The 21,878-nt window shown below is 41.2% G+C and overlaps 2 protein-coding genes across 2 annotated transcripts; one reads left to right on the forward strand and one right to left on the reverse strand.

Annotated features, from left to right (window-relative positions):
• Window positions 1-1,060: 1,060 nt before the first annotated feature.
• On the forward strand, window positions 1,061-8,950 carry ptpn1 (protein tyrosine phosphatase non-receptor type 1). The gene is made up of 9 exons (XM_061057847.1): window positions 1,061-1,611; window positions 2,237-2,327; window positions 3,465-3,565; window positions 5,137-5,235; window positions 5,363-5,500; window positions 5,592-5,801; window positions 5,892-6,053; window positions 6,214-6,374; window positions 6,800-8,950. The coding sequence occupies exons 1-9, from the start codon at window positions 1,555-1,557 to the stop codon at window positions 7,098-7,100; spliced, it is 1,320 nt and encodes a 439-aa protein (XP_060913830.1). The 5' UTR covers window positions 1,061-1,554; the 3' UTR covers window positions 7,101-8,950.
• A 10,139-nt stretch (window positions 8,951-19,089) lies between these two features.
• On the reverse strand, window positions 19,090-20,628 carry cebpb (CCAAT enhancer binding protein beta). Its single transcript, XM_061057832.1, has one exon. The coding sequence runs from the start codon at window positions 20,418-20,420 to the stop codon at window positions 19,527-19,529; it is 894 nt and encodes a 297-aa protein (XP_060913815.1). The 5' UTR covers window positions 20,421-20,628; the 3' UTR covers window positions 19,090-19,526.
• Between the last annotated feature and the right edge of the window lie 1,250 nt (window positions 20,629-21,878).

A 21,878-nucleotide genomic window follows, 5' to 3' on the forward strand; every position in this document is an offset into this window, starting at 1 on the left:
TCTAAAACAGATGTGAAAAAAATCAAGCTTTACTACGATCATTCGTACACACGGCTCTTTAGTGTATCTGTAATCATCTGGTTGGGGAGTGTTTGTTCATCTGTGCTTTGAGCGGGTGAGTAAGGAAGACTTGTTAAAGTGTTAAACAGAGGACTTGGGGAGAAGTTAAGAAGCACTCAGAAACAAAGATGTTAAGTTAAATCATGTATTGACAGCATTGTTTAGAAGTTTTGGAACTTAGCTTGAGGATGCTCAGTTTGTGAGACTTTTTTTACTTTTAACAAAATGATATCATTGGTCTGTCAGCATCTTAAGAATGTCCCATGCATTACATGAAGTAAATTAATAAAAAAAGAAGGGCCATTTCAAAAACTGTTTTTTTTATCACCTTCTCTTATCATTATTATTATAAGTTAAGATAAGATAAGATATACTTTATTCATCCCAGCAGGGAAATTTAGGTGTTCCAGCAGCCAGCATACATACAAACACACAACACAACACATATATACATACAAACACACAACACAACACATATATACATACAAACACACAACACAACACATATATACACACAAACACACAACACAACACATATATACATACAAACACACAACACAACACATATATACATACATATCCCACCCATACAAAAAAACATGAGCCCACAATACATAGCCAGGATAAAAAAGTGGTATGGATGGTCCATGTGCATAAGTAGCTGTTACTCATAGATAACAGTACAAAATACTAGCTCTGCCAGTGCATAGTATGATAGATAAATAAAAAAATATTATAAAAAAGTTATATGTATATATATATTTATATATAGTTGAACCGTGTTTACCCTTGGAAGCCTTTTAAATATATATATTTTTCTTTGATAGCGAGAGTAACACATTCTTGGAGATGTTAGAGTTAGTTAAATGTTTATTCCAAAAAAAACCTTTAATATAGATAATATTAAAAATGACAATGAAAAGCGGGTTTAAAAGTGTGCGTTCTTACGTAGTACGTGCGCGCTCCCGGAGCCGGCGGGCATGCGCGCAGCGTTCCAGAATCAAAATGCCTTCCGCGCGCTCTCGCAGGTCTGTCTTTACAGCTGCCGTAAGAATGGTAAAGTAAATATCTTCTAGCAACAAATACAAACCCGGGTGTAACAAATACCGCTCAAATTCCCGCTACGCCTCGATACCAAGAGTGGAATATTATCTCCTTAAAGAAACAGTTTCTACTCTTTTTTTTTTTTTTTTTTTTTTTTTTTTTTTTTTTAAGCCACCGGAGTACGACAGCTTCACCGTGTAGGAGGAGCCAGCGGCGTGTTTCCGCTAACACCAGGCCGAGCCGAGAGAGAGGCATCACGGTCTGAAATCTATGCTGCCCTACTGCGAATAACAGAAACAGCGGAGGGACAGTTGTCAGGGCACTGCTGTTGTGTACAAGTTGTTTGATTGCTAGGGGGGTGGGGGGGTGGGGGGGGGGCTTTGGTTATCAACATCAGAGTGAACGGAAGAAGAAGAAGAAGGCGAAGGAGTGGCAGCTGGACTGTCTGCAATGGAAGCCGAGTTTCGGGAAATCGATGAAAACGGGAGTTGGAGCGTCGTTTATCAGGTAGAGTCTCCTGGAAAAATCAAGATGGAAATGGGACTGTGTTGATAAGGCTGTCATTCTTACGTCAAACGATAAGCAAGGCACCGTGAGCTGCAGCCACCCTTTATAGTTTGAGCCTTGTGCAGTCTCTGTTCCGCTTGCTGTCTAACCAAATCCGTTGTTTGATGTCTGACTGGGTTTGATTCCAGCAGCGCATCCCATCACTTAACTTATATCTGCAGGAGATAAATGATTAATTTGGTGTCTTGTTATAAATACCCTACCTGTTAGAAGTGAAGTTGATGCTCACTCTTTGCTGTGTTCATTAATAACAGCTCAGAATGAATCAGCTGATATCATCATATTCCTTACTGTTTATTCTGTCTTACACCACTCCTTCACATGAACCCTGAAAAGGTTGAGACATTTAATGAGGCCAGTATCTCTGTTTAGAGCGAGTCATGCAGTTTTTCAACATCATTTATGAGAAATATAAAGATACAACTCCAATGACTAAGACCCTGTACACACACTTAGACTCCTTATAGCTGTGAAAACAGGACCTGCATCATTCATGTTCCATCAGACCTTCAATGCCATGTTAATGTAATGATTTTCATTTATATTTTGTTATTTTTCTCCACAGGATATTCGTCAGCAGTCATGTGAACTCCCTTGCAAGGTTGCTAAATTACCCGAGAACAAGAACCGAAATCGTTACAGAGATGTCAGCCCATGTAAGTTGCCCCTTTTCTTTGTCTGAGTGTACACCAGACAGAGTACGTGTCAAAGTGGTGAAACGATCCTTTAAATGAATAGTCACCTATTTTGTGATTTGCACATTTTGCACCAGCTGTGACTTTTTTTCTTTGGAGTTGCATCAGTGATGAACCTAAGTCGGGTCGCCCCACAAGTGATTATGTTCTACAAATATATACTCTTTGACCTCTGATGCAACAACGCTAATATTTATCTGAAGCAATGCCATGTCAGTGTTGCACTATAGGCAGAGAATTGCATCAATCTGAACTATCTTAAGACTTCAAAAACATCACTTTTTTTGTCAAAGGCAGACGCACTATACGCACATTTCATGCAGATTAATCCTGGCAGCATTTTCTAAAACCCGATTTATAGACTATAGGTTTTATGTAGACTTTTGATGAACTATAAGTATCTTTTGTATTCTTGTTAATAGTGAGTGTTAATAAGTGTTTTTTTAAAGAGACTTTGAACATGAATCAACAATGACAACTATCAACATAATGACAACATGAATGCAAATGTGTCAGGGTTACTTGAAACGCTATTTGCATGAATATTTCTGTCACAAAGAGACACTGAGAGCATTGCAATGAAAACAAGAGAGACCAGAATACAGTCAAGCTGGCAAGTATAAAAAGTCCCACATGATCTACCTTTACATCAGACCTTTGATACCTCTGTGGAGGTTAATAAGTGCAGCTTGCGTCAGATTCTCTACTCCTAACTGAACCTTTTTATATGTTAGACATTTCCCCATGAAGTAACAATCCAACAGCTTGTGATTTGGTTTCCTCTCCATCACAATAAAAATATATGCAAAATGTACGGAGTCAGGCAGGTTTGCAAATAGTTACTGTAAGTGTCGTCAAGCGTGCTTCTGCCACTTTTAACGCGATGTGAAAATCAGCAACCTGGAACGGATTCATCCTGTTTAGGGTTAAAGGTTGTTTCTCTTCTCTGCATTAGAGTCAAAGGAAACAGCTGTGTTCTCCTCAAACACTGACGTGACATTTGATCTAAACAGAAGTGTAGTATCTATAGTCCCCTGAGTGCAGATTAAAAACACAAACTTTTTTTTTTGTTCTCCTTCTCCTTCTCCTTCTCCTCAGTCGACCACAGCAGAATATGTCTGCAGCTGGGTACCAACAACTACATTAACGCCAGCCTGATCGCAGTAGAGGAGGCGCAGAGGCACTATATTCTCACTCAGGTAAGCGTGGACATGTTTCAGTGCTCTCCTCTAAGAATGATGCAGTCGAAAAAAATCAACATACCTGCTAATGTCTTTGATGTTGGGTTGAATAGTTGTTACCGTGTGGGGTAGTGGGTGGCGTTTGCCTTTTTGAAAATCCTACATGGGAAGATTTCGAAGCCATAGGTAGAGAAGAAATCATCAAACACTTGGACAATTTTAACAGAATACAATTCAGCAGCACTACAAACAACATGCTCAGAAGGATCCTTAAGTTAAATCAACAACCTCTAAAACTATTTAAACAAAAACTGAACATCTAATATTTACTGTATTATGACTTATTGCAGGACTGTTTTTATTAGACTGCATTTATTTTAGCTAGGTGTGCCTTATACATCTTAAATGTGAGTAAACATTAAATGGATGGCCAATGATATATGATGCTTTAGTGTTAGCCAATGATAATAATGCCGCCCTGCTGGCATTACATCTTTGTACTTTCATACCGATTCCTCAACAGCAGGAGTTCCAGACTGTGGTTTCTTATTGCATCACAGCGTTGCAGAAACACAGTGTTAACAAACAGCCGGGTCTACACATACACATACACATACACATACACCCAGACCTCCGATGCCTGCTCAAAGGTGGAACGACTTGGTCCCAACATCACGCCTCTGTCACATTCACATTGAAGGCCAGATGTTTCAGCAGCCTTTAACTGGTAATATGAAAAGTGCTTGTGTAACACGTGGAGGCGAAATTCTGGGGGCGAAGTTGTTCCACCCCTGATCCGCCATCAGAGGTAGGTAACAAAGGCTTAATAGGGGGAAGATGGGCGGAACAGCTCTATGTGTACATGAGCACGTCTGTGTGTGTGTGAAGCTCCTGCCATGTGTTTACACTTTGTGCCAGTTGCACTTCCACAATGGCATAACCCACACACTGGAACCTCGTTGTGTTAGTACTAAAGTACAAAGATGTAAAGACGGCAGAACTGTGCTGTTGCAATGTTGTGGAATTGCAGTTGTAAAGTTGTACTTATGAAAGTTGAAATTGCTGACGAGTACATTAATAAGCCCCGTTATCTGCTCACAGCTACACAAAGTAATGTTATGAATCCTCTTTTTATTGTAAACGTGCAGAGACAGCTGTTTCAACTTTGGTTCATGTGCGTCTTCTGCATCTAGCAGAGAAGAAAACATGCGTTCAATATCATGCATTTAATGTTACCTGCAATGTTCCACTAAGTGCAGCTTCTGTGCATCGAGTGGCTCAAAAGTATGTCACTAACTCCTACTCATAAAGCTAGGGAGTATCTCAGAGGAGTGTATCAATATTTCCATCGGCTATTCTCGTCTCTCATCTAGATTGTGGTGGCTAGACAGTGAAAGGAAGAGAACAAGTAAATCAAACAAAAGCTAGCATTTTGACAAAGAGGTAGACATTCAAATCAACTGTCCCTGCTGAAGCCTCTCTTTCTTTAAAGATAGCAGATCAGATGCCTTTTATGGAGATCTTTAAATAGATGCTCCGTTTAAATTTAGTCGCACTAAAAATAAACTCCACTGTTCATTCTGTTTCAGGGACCCCTTCCAAATACATGTGGCCACTTCTGGGAGATGGTGTGGGAGCAGAGGACCCGTGGTGTAGTGATGCTGAACAGAGTCATAGAGAAAGGATCTGTAAGCAGTAGTTTTCTCTCCCCGTACAGTGTGCCTTCTTAATGTGTTACCATGCGGGTACTGTGGTGTTGTCTGCCCCTATAAAAACACTGCTCTCTCTTGCTGTTCTCTCTTCATTTTGTGGAAGATTAAATGTGCCCAATATTGGCCACACAGAGAGGAGGGAGATGCTATCTTTGAAGATACCAATTTCAGGCTCACTCTTGTCTCAGAGGACATCAAATCTTACTACACAGTCCGTCAGCTGGAGTTGGAAAATCTGTCTGTAAGTCTTTTCATCTTTTACAGCTCATTTCTGTGCGTAAAAAGTCAATGTCTTTTTTTAAGATACGAGGTCCTTTCATTTCCTTCCACAGACTCGAGAGACTCGTGAGATTTTACATTTCCACTACACCACCTGGCCTGACTTCGGGGTGCCAGAGTCCCCCGCCTCCTTCCTTAACTTTCTGTTCAAGGTGCGAGAGTCGGGTTGTTTAAACTCGGATCAGGGAGCGGTGGTGGTGCACTGCAGTGCCGGCATCGGACGCTCTGGGACCTTCTGTCTGGTGGACACCTGCCTCTTATTGGTCTGTACGCAATGATGTCACAATGAATGGAGAGAGTGAAGAGTAGAGCTGTCGAAGCTGAAGTGTGCGTGTTTTTGCTGTTGTATGTAGATGTCCATGCGTAAGGACCCGTCTTCAGTGCGTATTCGCGATGTGCTGCTGGAGATGAGACGCCATCGAATGGGTTTGATCCAGACGGCAGATCAACTTCGCTTCTCCTACCTCGCTGTCATTGAAGGTGCCAAATACATCAAAGGAGATACATCTCTGCAGGTAAGTCGTCTCTGTGGTGCTACTCTTCACCCGGTGGTCAGTCTTTACACATTTAAACTCTGCGATTAAATATTTGCCGTACATGAAAACTGTTCAAACATAACATCATAATATAAAGGGTGTTTTCAAATACTCAAAGGGATTTCTTTTTTTCCTGAAGGAGTCATGGAAAGAGCTGTCAAACGAGGAAGATGATCCTCCAGAGTTCACCCCTCCTCCTCCTCCTCCTCCTCCCAGAGACCCTCATAATGGCAAAGTTGAGCCGTCCTTTTTCCCTGAAAATGACGAGCTCATCCAACAGATGGAAATCCGTATTCTGGGGTAATCGTCTAATGATTTTTTTTGTCAGTGTATAATAAAAATCGTTAGGTTAAAAAAAAAAAAAAAGAGAGACCAGGATTAGGCTGCACTTTTTGAGTGTTAAGTCATAACGTCTTATCGGCGTCACTCGATCACCTGCCAGGTGCTGAAAATACAATGTACTGGAGGAGATCGTTTTTTCAGCTTCTAGCTATTTAGTCATTGCACCTGGCAGTTCCTGGACTTCAACACTCATTGACAACTGGTTCTTGTGGTTTAACTGATTTGAATTTTGCTGAATTAGAAAACCCATTATAACAACGGGAGATCAGACAATTCTGAAAAAGTTTTAAAAAATGTGTCTGTACCTTTTGAAATCAAAAATAAAACCAAACCAAAAAGCTCCAGGATGTCTTAAAAGCTATACTCTACTCTGTCCCTACCAGGTCCTCACAAGAGCCAGAAGAGCCAGAACTGAGAAAGAGGAACGTCGCTGCCCCTCAGCCTCCTCCTGACACCGCGGACCAGCTCGATGGTCACGTGGAAATCCATGAGCAAATCTGGAGAGCTCCAACCAAATCCCAGCAGCAGCTCGAGTCCGAGGATCAGGAGTTGCCCGAGTCAGCCGAGCAGCCAAAGGAAAGCTCTCCTGTGCCGGAGACCTGGTCCCCGCTACTCACCAACGTGTGCCTGTGCACAGCACTGGCTCTCAGTGCTTACGTCTGCTATCGAGCCTATTTCCACTGATGTCTCTCTCCCTCTGCCTCGTTTTGGTTCCTCACTGTCTCTCCACTGACGTCGCAAAGTGGACTAGATTGACCAATCAGCCTGCTTTGACTGTACAGTGGGCGGGTTATTTGGACTTTTCAGCTTCACTTGTTTATTTTACAAAATGCAGTGTGAGGGGTCGGCTAGTTGGAGACCGAAGGCTGCCAATTACCAACTAAAACTTTTTATCAATAAGTCATCTTGGATGCTCAGGGCCTTGGTTTTTTTTCAGGTGTCACATCCCAAATACGTGTGCTGACTAAAAAAAAAAAAATAGACTCAAGAGATAGGAAGAGAGGAAAAATAGCTTTGTTTTAGCTCCTGTGCTCTGTGAATCAGGATGAATGGCCTGTCAGCCCTTTTTACACGTGTCTCCTCACTCATATACCAAATGCGTTCTTCCATTTCAGCCTTTAATGAGGCGACCGTTTGGATTTCACTTTCTTTTGATGACACAAATCAGAAATCACGGAGCCAGATTTTTAACCAGCCTGAATGAAAACATGCCAGTAAGAGAGATATAGTTAGTTTTTCTTTTTTTAATTCATCGATATGAAACCTTAGAAGAGCGATGAATTAAAGGAGGAGCACGGAGGTGGAGCACGGAGCTGTGTGTGTGTGTGTGTGTGTGTGTGTGTGTGTGTGTGTGTGTGTGTGTGTGTGTGTGTGTGTGTGTGTGTGTGTGTGTGTGTGTGTGTGTGTGTGTGTGTGTGTGTGTGTGTGTGTGTGTGTGTGTGTGTGTGTGTGTGTGTGTGTGTGTGTGTGTGTGTGTGTGTGTGTGTGTGTGTGTGTGTGTGTGTGTGTGTGTGTGTGTGTGTGTGTGTGTGTGTGTGTGTGTGTGTGTGTGTGTGTGTGTGTGTGTGTGTGTGTGTGTGTGTGTGTGTTGCTTGGGACTTAAAACAATAACAGTATGTGGAACACGAGATGAAGACTGGGATACCTGATTCCCTCTGTGTTGAAGCTCCCTGGTGGCTGGTGCAGAGAGAGGGTGGTGTGTTCGCCTGGCATTTACGATTGTCGTGGGAGGGATCAGCAGATTTTTGAAAACATTGTAACACCTGGTTTCCTCCGGTACTGTTCTTTAGCGTGACAGTGGACAAACCTGTGTGAAGGCCAAAACAAAATGTGGAACAGAACTTCAATACATCTGATTCACGTTGTGATGTAATGTGTGTTCAGTTCAGGAGCGCAAGCTTAACGGGACAGAAAAAAGGTAGCACCATTTCTCGAAATAACACCCAACGCTTTTTTTCGCCAGCAATACAAACAATGTGTCACCCTTTACTTAATCAAACCGAGTTTGAACAGGGATTTTAAATGAACCAAAAAATCAAACACCAGCACAGGGATGAAAATGAAACACTGTAGTGATGATCTGTTGAATCATGCGGCCCTGAGCTCGCAATATTGTTTTCTATGATTTTTTTTTTTTTTTTTTTTAGCATGCTGCATTCGTGAATCAACAGGTTTGTCCTTAAAAGAGATTAGCTGAGATGCTAGCATTCAGTTTACCTGTGTAGCTCCGTGGGGAGTCTGACAGCTGTACCTTTCTTTAGAATGTATTCATGTCCTCTACAGGGACACACTCTTATTAGATATAAATATATATTTTTTTCAAAATCAGGTTTCAGTGTGCTGAGTTTTTTCTTAAAAAAAAAAAAAAAAAAAAGAGTTTAATTCAGTTTTAGCAAGGGATTAAATCTCAGCACCTGTGCAGCCATCGCACCGGGTTTTCCTGTTTTTTTTTCTATACTTATGCTGAGCTCAAAGACATGTATTTTTTTAATTTACATTTGTTGTTTTCCTTTTTAAATAAACGATGAACTGTTGATATATTGTTTTTGTTTTGACTTAACCATTCTCAGTCATTGCTCTGACACGAACAAGTTACAAACCTGTCGTTAAATGCTTCAATATCTTTAAAGATGTCCGGAGACCTTTCAGTCTGTGTCTTATGCACCTCACATTTTCCTTTTATTATGTTTCAGAAAATGTACTCGACATGAGCAGCACTCGGCTTTTAGAGCAGCCGAGTTTTCAGAGGAAACTGGGTGCTCTCGGTGGCGGGGTTGTGAACTCCAGGGTGCTCTTGAAGACAAAAAGTTAACTATAAAAGGTGTGTAGTTAAAATGCAGTCGCACTTCCATCCTAAATAAGACCCAGTGTGGTCGATAATTCATGATTTTACGACAAATGCCCTGAATAAATAAGACATTTAACTATGTTCTTGACTGTGGTGAGGGTTCCCTGAGTTAGTCCTGTTGGCTTCTCTGCCTTTAAAGAGCTGAGTTTAGTGTGATCAAGACACCACAAGGGGGCACTGTAGGACCGTGAAACTTCAAGCTCCCTGGTTGCTTCTCTCAGTAAATATGACGCCTTGGCTTTTCTTGCAGCCCACTCTTTCCTGTTTTCTTTATTGAACCTGGTTTTGCTCATCAATTATCACTCACAGAGATAATTGATGAGCAAAACCAGGTTCAATGCATGTTTCTGCAAGCCACAAATAAAGCTCTTAATTCATGAACACACTAATTATTTGAAGCTAAGCGATAGTGATCTTCTCATTAATGACAGTAATCACCCTCCACAACGAGACCCGGTCCACTTTAAAGTAAATATTCAAACTATTCATTTCTACAGCTTTAGGTGTTTGTGTAACGACCAAAACAGTGATAGCAGATGAACACTGAAGGGAGGAAGGGAACATGTCTTGAGACACATGGGTTGCTTGTGTAAATTCCACCACACTGGTGTAGTACAGATGATTTGGCAACAGTCTTTGGCTGGGACTTCCTGTTTGGGAAATAGGAGGTCGACACTAGCACGTACAGGAATGCAACTAACTAACAGAGTGAGTAATAGCACTCCCTGCAAACGCTGTGCTGACGTCAAACGGGCAGACAAGCAAGATGGTACACGCTGCTCTGTACTGCATTAGGAAAACTACAATCAAGGTGTGACCAGGGAGCGGAAGTCGTCTTAAAGCCACAGTTGATTCTATTGTTACTTAAGACCGTCTGATCATGACTCATGCAGTTTATGATGGAGGATTTTTCACATTTTATGACTTTGCTTATTATCAATAAAGTTAGCTGTCATCTAAGTATGACGTCTACTAGGATTACAAGCTGGACATTTTTTGGGTTTAGGTGAGAAATGGACATTTTGTGAAAAAAAAAAACAATACGAACCAACGTCAGAAGTTTACTGTGTGTCATTCTACTGGAGCTCTTACTCAGCCAAAAGGTGCAAAATGCTGACTCCACATTCACAATCGACCAAAAAGGATATCTGCCCTGTCCCCCCTGACTCTTCCAGCATGTGGCCTGAGTTTAGTTATTAACCTGGAACTTCCCAATAGCTGGCCAGCTGTGAGGGTGGGAGGGGCGAGCTGTGACTCCTTTGTATGCTGCAGATCATCAAATCATCAGAGCTGAACAAGGATCAGGAAATTCCTAAATACTCGTGGAGTCAGATGTTTCCAAGTGTGACTCTGCAAAGGCTGAGTCACGTCTCACACACACACACACACACACACACACACAATACACAATGCTGTACAATGCCAGCGTTAAACCAGGAAGTGGGAGTAAACTGTCAGGTGTACAGTACCATGTTTCTTCTTGTCCTTATCATTTCATAACTTTGAAAAGCTGGGGGCTGAGTTACACAGCTTTCAGTATCAGGCAGAGGTGGGAAAAAACCATTACATCTTCTCAAGCTAGTGCACAGTAAAGGTACTCCGGTTTTATTCTACGATGTACTTCTACTCCAATTCATGTCAAAGGAAGATATTGTACTTGAACTCCCTTGAATAAATCTTTTGTAATATTTTGTATATTTAATATATACTTAAGAAATATGCCTGTTTGCCTTTTTCATATAGAGAGATAGAGATTTAAAAAAAAAAACAGAACTTTATAGAAAATACTAAACTACAGCTTACTATCCACCTACTAGTACGCAGCTCTGAACCTAAAAATGAAGGCGAAATATGAAAGAATCAGTATCTTTGGCAGCTCTGCAGTTTGGTTGTGCCACAGTGTGCAAAAGATTCTCGCCAATAGCTTCAAAGCATGTCCAGCATTTAAAACTGTCCAGCGTCTGGGTCTCGCTCAGTCTTGCGTCGTTTTGCGACAACACTTCCGAAATGTTCAGGTTGCAATGTGTCAACGACAAGCTGCAGAATTTTTCACCTTTGACTTGAAAAAACATGCACACATGCAGCTCGTGCTGAAACATTTAGTGAAGTTTTGGGTATGTGTGAACACTAGTTTAAAGAACATTTCCCAAACGTTGAACTATTCTCTTGAGATTCACAACCGTTTTGGAGTTTTGGCCTCTTCATAAAAAGCAGTTTTGAGCTTTTGGAAGCTCCATGAAAAAGAGATTTACCCTTGAATCCTTTCAGATGGTTTGATATAAATAGCTGCTCAAGGCCTAACAACAAAAACAACAACAACATTTTCAATTAAAGGATAGATTAAATAATAATAATGATAATATAAATATGTATCATGAGACCCTTTTGGAGGGCCCGAAGGGAAGTACAGTAAGTATTACTACAGTAATACATCTATACTCGCACCATGATTAACAATCTTATACTTTAGGGGCGCCAGGGGCTTAGCGGTTAGTTTTTTCGACCCATGTACAGAGGCTGTGGTGCTCAAAGCGGGCGGCCCGGGTTCAAATCCGGCCTGTGGCTCCTTTCCCGCATGTCATTCCCCACTATCTCTCTGTCCCTTGACTCTATCTACTGTCCTGTCTCTCCAAAAATACAAATGTAATATTTGCTTCTGTCAGTGGAAGAAGGCGATTCTCTCATCAAATCGAGTTCTTTCACTTTAATTTAGATATATTTTGCTGATGTTCCTTCTGAAATGATGTAAGACTGTGAAAGCTGATTTTTTTTATTAACATAGTGGTTTTTGGTGTTTTCAACATAGAATTGGAATACTTCTTCATCCCTGTCATCGGCCCATGTGTTACCCATTACATAAACTCTGGTAAGTGTTCTTGCTCTAGAATATACCAGTAACGTATTTAATGCTGTTGTTGTTGTTTTCATTAAACTGCAGAGTGTCAGTCACAGTCTGATGTCTTTGCTTTACCCGTGAGCAGTTCCTCTTCCTGTTCCGTCCCCCCACCGTCCCCCCCCCCCCCCCCTGCTGCTACAGCGGAGCACCAACCGTCACAGACATCTCTGTCACTCCACTGTCATAGGCTTATTACATGCATATAGGTCATAGCGTATAAATGCTTCGAGATTTGGAGCTGGTGCTTCCCCTCTTAGTGCGCTTGAAGGACCCGCATCCTTCCTCTTGACATCACAGAGTCATGACGTGGTCTAGGACATACATGTAAACAAAGCTCGACCTGCCTCCCTAACCGCAGTATATCACCACTGTGTTCTTTTGGGTTATTGTTTATGTTTTCTTCACAGCAACTGTGGAAAAACAGTTGCGTGATTGTGAGCTTTATTTTCTGATGCAGCGCTGCATCTGTGACCAAAATACACACAGGCTAGACAATCATTTTCTTTGTTTTGGAATAACTTGGGTGTTGGGTGTGACTGAGGTGAAAGGTTAGATGTTGTAAACGTGAGGATTGTCACATCTTTGAGTTGGTGTGGGTACTGAATGTTTTCACTAATGCCACCAGCATCAACACACCCTGCTTCCTGTTGAGTAATCACTACATTTCAAAGCACACACATGAGTAACTCTTTTATGTTTGGTATCTGGGATTTAATGAGCGTACAGTTGGTTATTTACGGTGCACTTACTGTACTGTACTTTAGTAATTTACAGCAACTTGCCAATAGAACTCTTTCTCCCCCCCCTCATTTTTAAAACTCCCCCTTGAGGCGGTTTGAAATGCAATCACAAGATCAGAGGAGAACAATCTTCACACAGCTGTTTTCTTTCTTTTAATGAGTCTAAATTAATTCCTATCATCTCATTATACATACAATATATTGATTTGGGTTAGACTGGACTTTAAAACATGTATCGTCCATTTTAACTGTATAACTGTGTGTGACATCTCACACAAGCCTAAATAAATGATTGAACAGAAGCTTCATGTGTTACATATTTTTACACACGTTGGATTAACCATCTTTCAGTTTACGTCCTGATTTGGTCAATCACACATTTGAAGCTAAGTAGCCCTCCCTCGCCTTACATAGGACAAGTTTTCATTTCTGTAAAATTCACTGTTTTCCAGGCCCTGTTGTCGAAATAAAACAGGATGTAAGATGAAGTGAAGAGTATGTCAGAGTGCCTGGTAATCTAGGAAAGTTTCAGACCACAGTTTGAGGAATAGAGCAAAGGGCTGAGCTTTCAGAAGGGAAACTTCTGCACCTCGAAAGACTCGTTCTTCATCTTCCTCTTCATAAAGTCCTGCCATACCAAAGTTCATGAGTAACAACTGAGCTCTTCCTGTCTGCACGGAGGGCGAAGTGTGATTTAAAGTTAACAGCATTTAAATCAGTGTGGGCTCATGTGTGATGAGAGGTGGTTTGAATGATTTTCTGAGGGGAAAATGTAACAAATGTATTATTAGATATGTTTTTAATATAGAGTTAAAAAAAAACACCAATTTGTTTCAGTGGTTAAAAGTAAACTTACCACTGAATTTTTTTTTAATTTAGGGTATTAAAATCTACGAAGGTATTAATGCCATTTTTAAACCAATGTACTTTTTAAGATATACTTCATTAATCCTTTAAACATACACACATAGGCTGAAATACACAAACAGGATCCTATGGACATGCGCTAATGGAGAGATGTCAGAGTGAGGGGCGAGCAGCGAGTGCTCCTGAGCTGGTTGGGGGGGGGAGGGGGGAGGGGGGTTGGGGCCTTGCTCAATGGCATGTTGGCAATGCTCAGGAAGTGAAATGCCACTATCTCCAGCCACAAGACTAATCTCCAGCCAGATCCACATCCACACCGGGACCTTGAACCGGGCACCATCCGGTTCCTTACCAAATCCCTACAGAACAGACTGAGCTACTGACGCCCCTTATTTCACCTCATGTCGATTACACATAAATAAATATAACTTTTTTCTTCTCAGCTTAAATCACTTGACAGCTAAACTTGATTGTTGCTTTTCATTGTCACTTCTTCATAGTTAATTAAAATATTCTTTTTTGCTCAGCCTTGATTAAATACTACATAAGAATGATTTGTACCTATCAAAGCATGCTCAATATTAAACCCATAGCATAAATTCATGATATAACACTACATTTCTTTATCCAGTTGATTATTTACTGGTTAATGAATGTGCTTTGTTTACACAGCAGTTTAAATTCAGGATTTTCTGTGAGAATATTTTGTATGTGCATCAGAGTATTACACCTTTTGAATAAATAGCGGGATCGTGTCTTATTTTGTGCTTTTTTGAAAGAATGAATGAGGAAATACTTTTGAAAAATTACAATTCGAGGGCGCTGGTGGCGCAGCGGTTAGTTCGCACACCCGCCCAATGTATGGAGGCTGTGGTCCTCCAAGCGGGCGGATCATCTCTCCATTAAAGGCACAAATAGCCAAAAAATAAATCTTGATGGTGTAACTTTTAAAATACATTTTGCAGAATGAAAAGTTTAAATAATTTATATTCTTATTTATTTATGCGGTCTCACTAAGAGGCTCTTTACAGCTCTTGTAGCCGTCTTATGAACAATTTTCAAAGATGTAGCAAATCATCGATTATTGTTAATTTGGCCCCTAATGGAACAAGTCTCCAGATAAAACAAGCAACGAGAAAAACTAAATCAGTTTCATTTCCATGTTCATGTCTAAACGGGTTCATTACTGACACAGTTCCTCAGTGAGGAGGGTTCTGTTGATCCCTCTGCACCAGGCATCAATTAAACCTTCAAATATCCCAATAGCTTTGTAATTAACTTTTCACACCCAAGAGCTTCCCTTTTTATTGATCCAACGCCCATTTTGCAAGATGGCCTGGTGTTACGCAAGATAAAGGCCGTGATACTTGCTGTGTAGTGGCCGCAAGTGACTTCTGCACGTCAGTTTTGTGTTTTCACAGTCATCTACAGCAAAAATTGCAGAAGTTAAGAAAAATGTTGAAATCTGGGTGCACCTCGAGACAGATCATGTCCTGGACCATTTACCGTAGCCAACGCTGCCTGGCTTCCCGTAACAACCCATGGTCCGGATATCCGCTACCCCTTTCACTTAGAGGAGGAACTGTAAGTGAACAAAGCAAAATCACAGAGTTAAATTCACCAAAACTAAGAAATATCACTCCATAAACTCTGTATATCTATACCAGACAACCCAGAGTGGGCTACTTTCAATAGAGTCCTTCAGACGTTTTCAAGAAATCCCAACAACCTTTAATCTTTGGTGTAGAACTAAAAATTGTGAGAAGGTTTTTATGAGTCATTTCTCTTAGTAACAATTCTTCAAAACATCAAGTAAACACGGAATGTGATACGAGGTCATAGGAGGTTGCTTAAGAGAAGACTCTACAGCCAAAAAGATTTCAAAAATGTCTATAAAGATAACGTACAGCTTCATGCTCAAACACAAACCTTTTAAAGTATCCAATGATTTCAAGCTCCTTCAGTTAGGGGCCACATGATCATTACTTCTAGCTCTGGTTAGAGGTCAGTCAGTGACAAGGAACAAGATTAAAAATTAAACAGCTTCTACAAATTCAGAAGGCATGGCCTCTTGAACGAGAGAAACCGTTCACCTCGGCCGCTCTTTAAGCCTCGCTTTCAAAACGACAACAACAATTAAAAAGGTCTGCTGTCACTTGAGAGACCATCGATTAGTTGAAGTGTGACTGGGTGAGGGTCTCTGGGAGGTCAAATAGAAACTAGGTGGTTTCTTTCTGACACAGGCAGTCAGTTTAAAATGACTTTAATCTTTCCTTTTACATGATACTGTAAAAATTCAAACAAAAGCCCATCCCAGTTAAAAGCCCAGTCCCTTTTGCTAGCCTGGTGGTGACGCACGTTTTGACAAATAAAGAAAAGTCTCAATTAGAGGCCTATGATTCGTTTGCAGATCAAATATAATAACAAGTCCAGCTTGTTTATTAAATGACTAAACAGAAATGTTTTTTTTTGTTTTTTTTTACATTGTAGGCCTTCAGTAGGATCGAATGAGCTTCAAGCTTCATTCAAAAACAAAACAGAGGTCAGAAGTTATCTACAACCAAGACTGACTTTTATTTTAGAACTTCTTGTGAATTTTGTTGTCTGTAATAAAAAAAGTCAACATCAACAGTCTTTTTTTTTTTTTCAGAGGATTGGTAAACTACACGTGGGTTAATAAAAATCTACTGAAATATGAATGACTTTGTTATTATAAATAAATGCTGCTCGTGATTTGCTCTAAAAGCAACTCTGTGTTTGTTAAACCAACTTGTTATTGTGTCATTACGAAGAAACATGCAGATTATTTCCTTGATTCTTTGTTTGCCTGTCATTACTTTTGATAGAATAAGGTGTCATCTTCAAAGTTTTTACTTAGTCTAAACTAAAAGTCAAAAATCACAATCACTGACCATCACTGGTGACAATAACAAGCATCAAACTCTTCATAGAAGCAAGAAAAAACAAAATCTAATTGTTGGTTTAAAAATGACTTTATGAATAACTAGTTGCTGATTCATGTTCTGTTTATAAACTTACTAATAGACTTATTGTTGCAAAGGGTGCTATACATGTTGCCTAATTAGCTTATGTTTTGAGATGCAACAAAACCCTTAATCCATCTGTTTTGCTCCATGATGCAATTTCACATCAACCTCATTGTGGTATGTTGTACTGTCGGCAAAAAGCCTGAAAGGGTTAAATGAGAAATAATCCATCGACTTATCTGGAATCTTAAAGAACACAATCTAATAAAAGTGTTACGTAAAGTGTTTTTTGGGAATAACCAACGATGCCAAAAGAAACCACACAATACATGAATCACGGGCAGAGCAAATGTTCTTCCATTACTCCACAACTTGTACAAAGTGGACTTCTGACAGGTGTGTGTCTGTGTTTGTATTGTGTTATCAGAGGAGTTTTTTAGGAGGACAGTTGGCCTGTGGAGGGGCCTATGATGCAACAAGGACTTTACGGACAGACACTGCCCATTGACGGTAAAATGAGGAAAGGGGGCTGGGCTAAACTTTCAAGAAAGGAGGTCATCATGTGTGGGAATTTCCCTCTCTCCTGTCAGCATACGATCCAGGAACAGGGAAAGTCTGCGAGGGGGCTCCAATAGGAAACGAGGGGTCATCGAAGGAAGAATGTCTAGAATGTTTTAATGGATATCTGCCAATGCTGACAGCTAGAGAAAAAAACAGCTAGAGAAAAAAACAACAACGTCTTCATAGTGTTACATGTTTAATTACTATCACATTTGTTTTTGCTTGGTTTCTGTGGTTGTTTTAGTTCTGTCTTTAATAACCGACAACTTTTCAAGATATCACTTCATAATGATTTAGTGTAATTTGTTCTGTACACTGGAGTGAGACCCAAAGCCAGGCTACATCTTCTCACAGCTATTGTCTTGTACAAGGAGGATAACAATGTCTTATTTAGATGTGGGTGTAGCATTCTTTAAGTGATGATGTGTTGGAAAGGGAGGATATTGCACAACGTTTTCAAAGCTTAACTGTTCCATCATTGGGTATGTTGAAACATCCAGTATTTTCAAAATGTCATCCCTCACCGCACAAACAGTTTTTATACATAATCTGGGGGATATGATGAGACCTTTTTTCAGCGCTGAAATAGAGAATGTGTGCCTTACTATAGAAACTAGCAGGGTTGTTGTTTTCTTCTCCTCTCTGCTGTTTGAAGTTGGGAAACATTCCCCCACCCTGAATTGTCTTGGACCACATACACAAATCCCACCATGCCTCTTTCTTTATCGTCTCTGGCTGGGCTTTACTTTGCTTGTGACAGATAGGTTTCATATTGTGGACACAGTGAAATGCAGTCTATGGGCTTGGTAAATTCCACTGCAAACCAAATGTCGACTTATCTATCATGATTGTTGTAACCTTCTTCGTCACTCCCATTTTTTAACTTCTACATTTTTCTGCTGAATGTTTTCCACTCGAGGGTTAAACAAGGTTTGTTTAGGATTGTCTCCAAACCAGCCAGGTCTTCTTGGCTGTAATCGAGACCTGAGGTGGTGCGAGGAGGTTAGTTGCTGATTAATTTCCATGTAACCTTGAACCTCTCTCTGGGCCAGTGGACCCAGCAGACTATTGACAGAGCCCTGGGCTAAAGATAAAGCTAACATTTCTGTCCTGCGTGCAGTGTGACTGAGTCCTTTTTTTTCTTTTTGCTGCTCTCAGCAGTATCGTTTCAGTATAAATTTGGTCTGGTGTATTTCAGGATCCGAGGATTTTTGTGTCAAATCAATGAGTAAACAGAAGAATCCAAATAACATAAAAGAGTTACGCAATACTTGTCAATAGTGTGATTCTTACTTTAATTTTGGACAAGCTGATTTTGAAAAATAACCCCACCTTTATTGTACGTAATGGTACGAGCAAAAACCCCTTTTTTGAATGTATTGGCCTTATTTTGAATTCTCCAGTAACCAGGGAGATTTCTATTGCTACAACTGCCCTGAACGCCATTTTTTGCTTTGTGCATTCATTGAATGATAAAATAACGTAATGATAGATATATGAAGCATTAATAAATCGTCTGCAGTCACTGGTGATGATTAAATAAAGAGAGACATGTAGATGTCTGTATCCGTTTTTTTCCACATCACATTAAAATATTGCAATTTTTTCCTATTGTCGAGCCAATGCTCATCTGCAAGAAAGATGTTATATTTGACACGCAATAATATGGTCTGACTATCAAGTGTGTGAATATTCAAGGCATGAAAAACACCCCTGTCTGCCTGTCTGAGCCTACACCTGCTGCAAAAGGACAGAAAATAAGAAATAACAAAGGAAATTGTTTAGACAAAGTATAAATCTGTTTAATTCAATAAAATATCAAGTACAATTAAAGCATTTCCCGTTTTAATATTAAATAATTCGACTTATTTCATTCATTGCCAATACTATTACAAAGAGTTGCATCATTTCACTGCAGCACAACTCTTCCCTTGACAACCACTGCTCCAGATACACAAAAATGTAGAAATTCACTCGCATGTATGTAAAACCTGCACAGAAATACTGCATACACAAAAATTACATCTGAGAATGAGCGCTGAGGTGACATGTGAAGAATCGTGAATGATTGCGCAATCCATGCATCCACTCCTTCAGTCCCCCATTCAAAGTGTCCTTGTAAACTGGTGGTCTTCACCTGTGAAGCGTACCGTTGCTCAGTGGAGCCCCCCCGGCTCTAAAGTCCATGAATGATCAGTCAAGCTGGGGGTCTCTTTAACATTGTCCAGTGGCAGAGAGCAGGTTACGCAGGGTGGCGAGCTCTCTGGACAGCTGCTCCACGCGCTTTTGTAAACGATCGTTCTCCGCAGCCAGTTCCAGCACTTTATGTTGAGTCTCCATGTTGCGCATTTTGGCTTTGTCCCTGCTCTTTCTCACGGCGAGGTTGTTCCTCTCCCTCCTCACCTTGTACTCGTCACTGTCCTTGTCCAGGCGTTTCTTCGCCTTCCCGCTGGACATTTTGTTGCCGCTGTGTGAGGGTGACCTGCTGCTACCTGAAGGGCCAGGTGTGCCGGGGGGGCTGGAGCAGGTCGAGGACGCGCTGGAGATGTTCCCAAGACTGCCGCTGGTGGGCTGGTAATGAAGGTAGGACCTCATGTCAAACCCAGACGACCCGTTCTCCATCTTAACGTTTTCCTGACCCTCGTCTCTCTTGGCAGCAGCAGCAGCAGCAGCAGCAGCTCTGTATCGGCTGAGTTCGGGACTGAGCACACTATCCACGCGGGTCTCTTGCAGCTCAGTGTAACCCAGCGCGTAGGGCTCCCTGGGGTCCCTCAAGTTGTCGCACTGACTCGTCTCCAGCTCGCTCAGCAGAGAGTAGTTCTTGTAGCCCTGCAAAGTTGCAACTCTCTTGAGCTTGTTCTCCGCCAGGAAATCGGAGAAAACGTCCCCCTGTTGCTGCTGTTGCTGCTGCTGCTGCTGCTGCTGCGGACAGTGCAAAGCGGAGTCCAGGTAAGCACTGAAGTCTATCGCTCTCTCACGCTGCTCAATGCCCAGCTCCGTCATCGAGTCCCCGAGCCTCCAGTATGAGCCGCCGCTGATGGGACTAATAATGCTGTCTCTACTGTGGATAGCAAAGCTGCCCTCGTCGTAGAAACCGGCCACTTCCATGGATTTAACACCCACTGGATTGCAGGAGCATGGAGGGCTGAGATGAGACGCCCTGAGTTTCTTTTCTTCTTCAGTTGTGAAATGTCAAAAAAAAGAGTGGCGATGTTTGAGTTTAAAGCCCCGGCGTCACTTGCCTGTGGCTGACAGCAAGCAGAGCAACCTACTGAGGGCAAGGCAGTGAGCGTGGATTGGGGGGGAATTGACAGATCTTCCTGTCTCAAGGGGTTTTATTACGCGCGGGGGGCGGGGCTCAGGTGTGTGACGCGCAGCGAGGAGCCAACGGGCAACCTGTGCTACTTTTTTCTTTTTCTTTTTTTTAAAGAGTCTTTCCCGCATTTAAGTGTTTCAGTCAGGACAAAATAAAAACACAGCCTCGCTGTTTAATGTGTCTCCTTTATGGAGAAGACTCGGACTCGAAAAAATTCAGAGCAACGCCAAATGCGTAAGACTGACGCCAAGTGAAAACAGACTGTGGTGAGTCCTGACAGCAGCCCGGCCTTTCACGCCCTCTATAGTCAAAATGCATTAATAAGACAATAACAACAATCATATTCTGTCAAGTGTCCAGCATTTTACAAGTTTATGTGTAGCCTAATAAAAGAAGCCTCGAAGGACATTTGATTTCAGCAACATTCAGGTTAGTTCAGACTTAGTTCAGGGGGTCACGGCTGGAGTTTTGAGAAATGTAGTCAGGCTGGTTTCAGATCAGCGTTTTCAACAAGCTCCAAATGTCAGCTTTTTAAATACTTTCCTCAACTTTCACATGACGCACCATGCTTTTTTTCTTCAGAAACACTCCACGTTAAATATAACAATCAATACACAATTATCACGAACAAAAAGCGTTAACAGCTGCACGCAGCGACTTGGTCCAGCTGTCAAAACGGTCTAAACATTATACGCACATGCTCAGTGGGTCTAAGAGCTCAAACGCAAACAGGTTGTTTGACTGGCTTCCTATAGCTGAGTTGGTTTGTATTTTATGCAAGGTCATACTGCCATCTTGTGGTCAGCTGCAGGAGTGTACACAACATTACAGCAGCAGTGTTGTCCATGCTTTGAATATCTTTTCACCAACATTTTTTCATGGTGTGCAGCCAAAAACACTTGTCATCTGTTTGGGAATGTATTCAGAACATTTCCCAGAATTATAAACACACTGACTCACTTTTACTGAGCAAAATGGTGGTTTCAGTTTCTCTCTGACTTTTATTTATTTATTCAAGTTGTTTGGATGAACAGCTGTCTGTTTTTACCGGAAATCTCAAGTCTATAGGGAAGACACGAACAGTATAAAGGAGCAACATTTTCCTGACTCACAAACTGCCGTGTATCCATGTGCACTGTCGCCTCCCAGGTCCAAATGCAGATATCACACCAACTTCAGCTTAAACCCAAAAAAAGAACAAGAGAGTAATTATGTGCTGGGATAAGATCATTAGGGAACTTCTTTATAAA

Source organism: Labrus mixtus, chromosome 15 (assembly GCF_963584025.1).
Source record: "Labrus mixtus chromosome 15, fLabMix1.1, whole genome shotgun sequence".
NCBI lineage: Eukaryota > Metazoa > Chordata > Actinopteri > Labriformes > Labridae > Labrus > Labrus mixtus.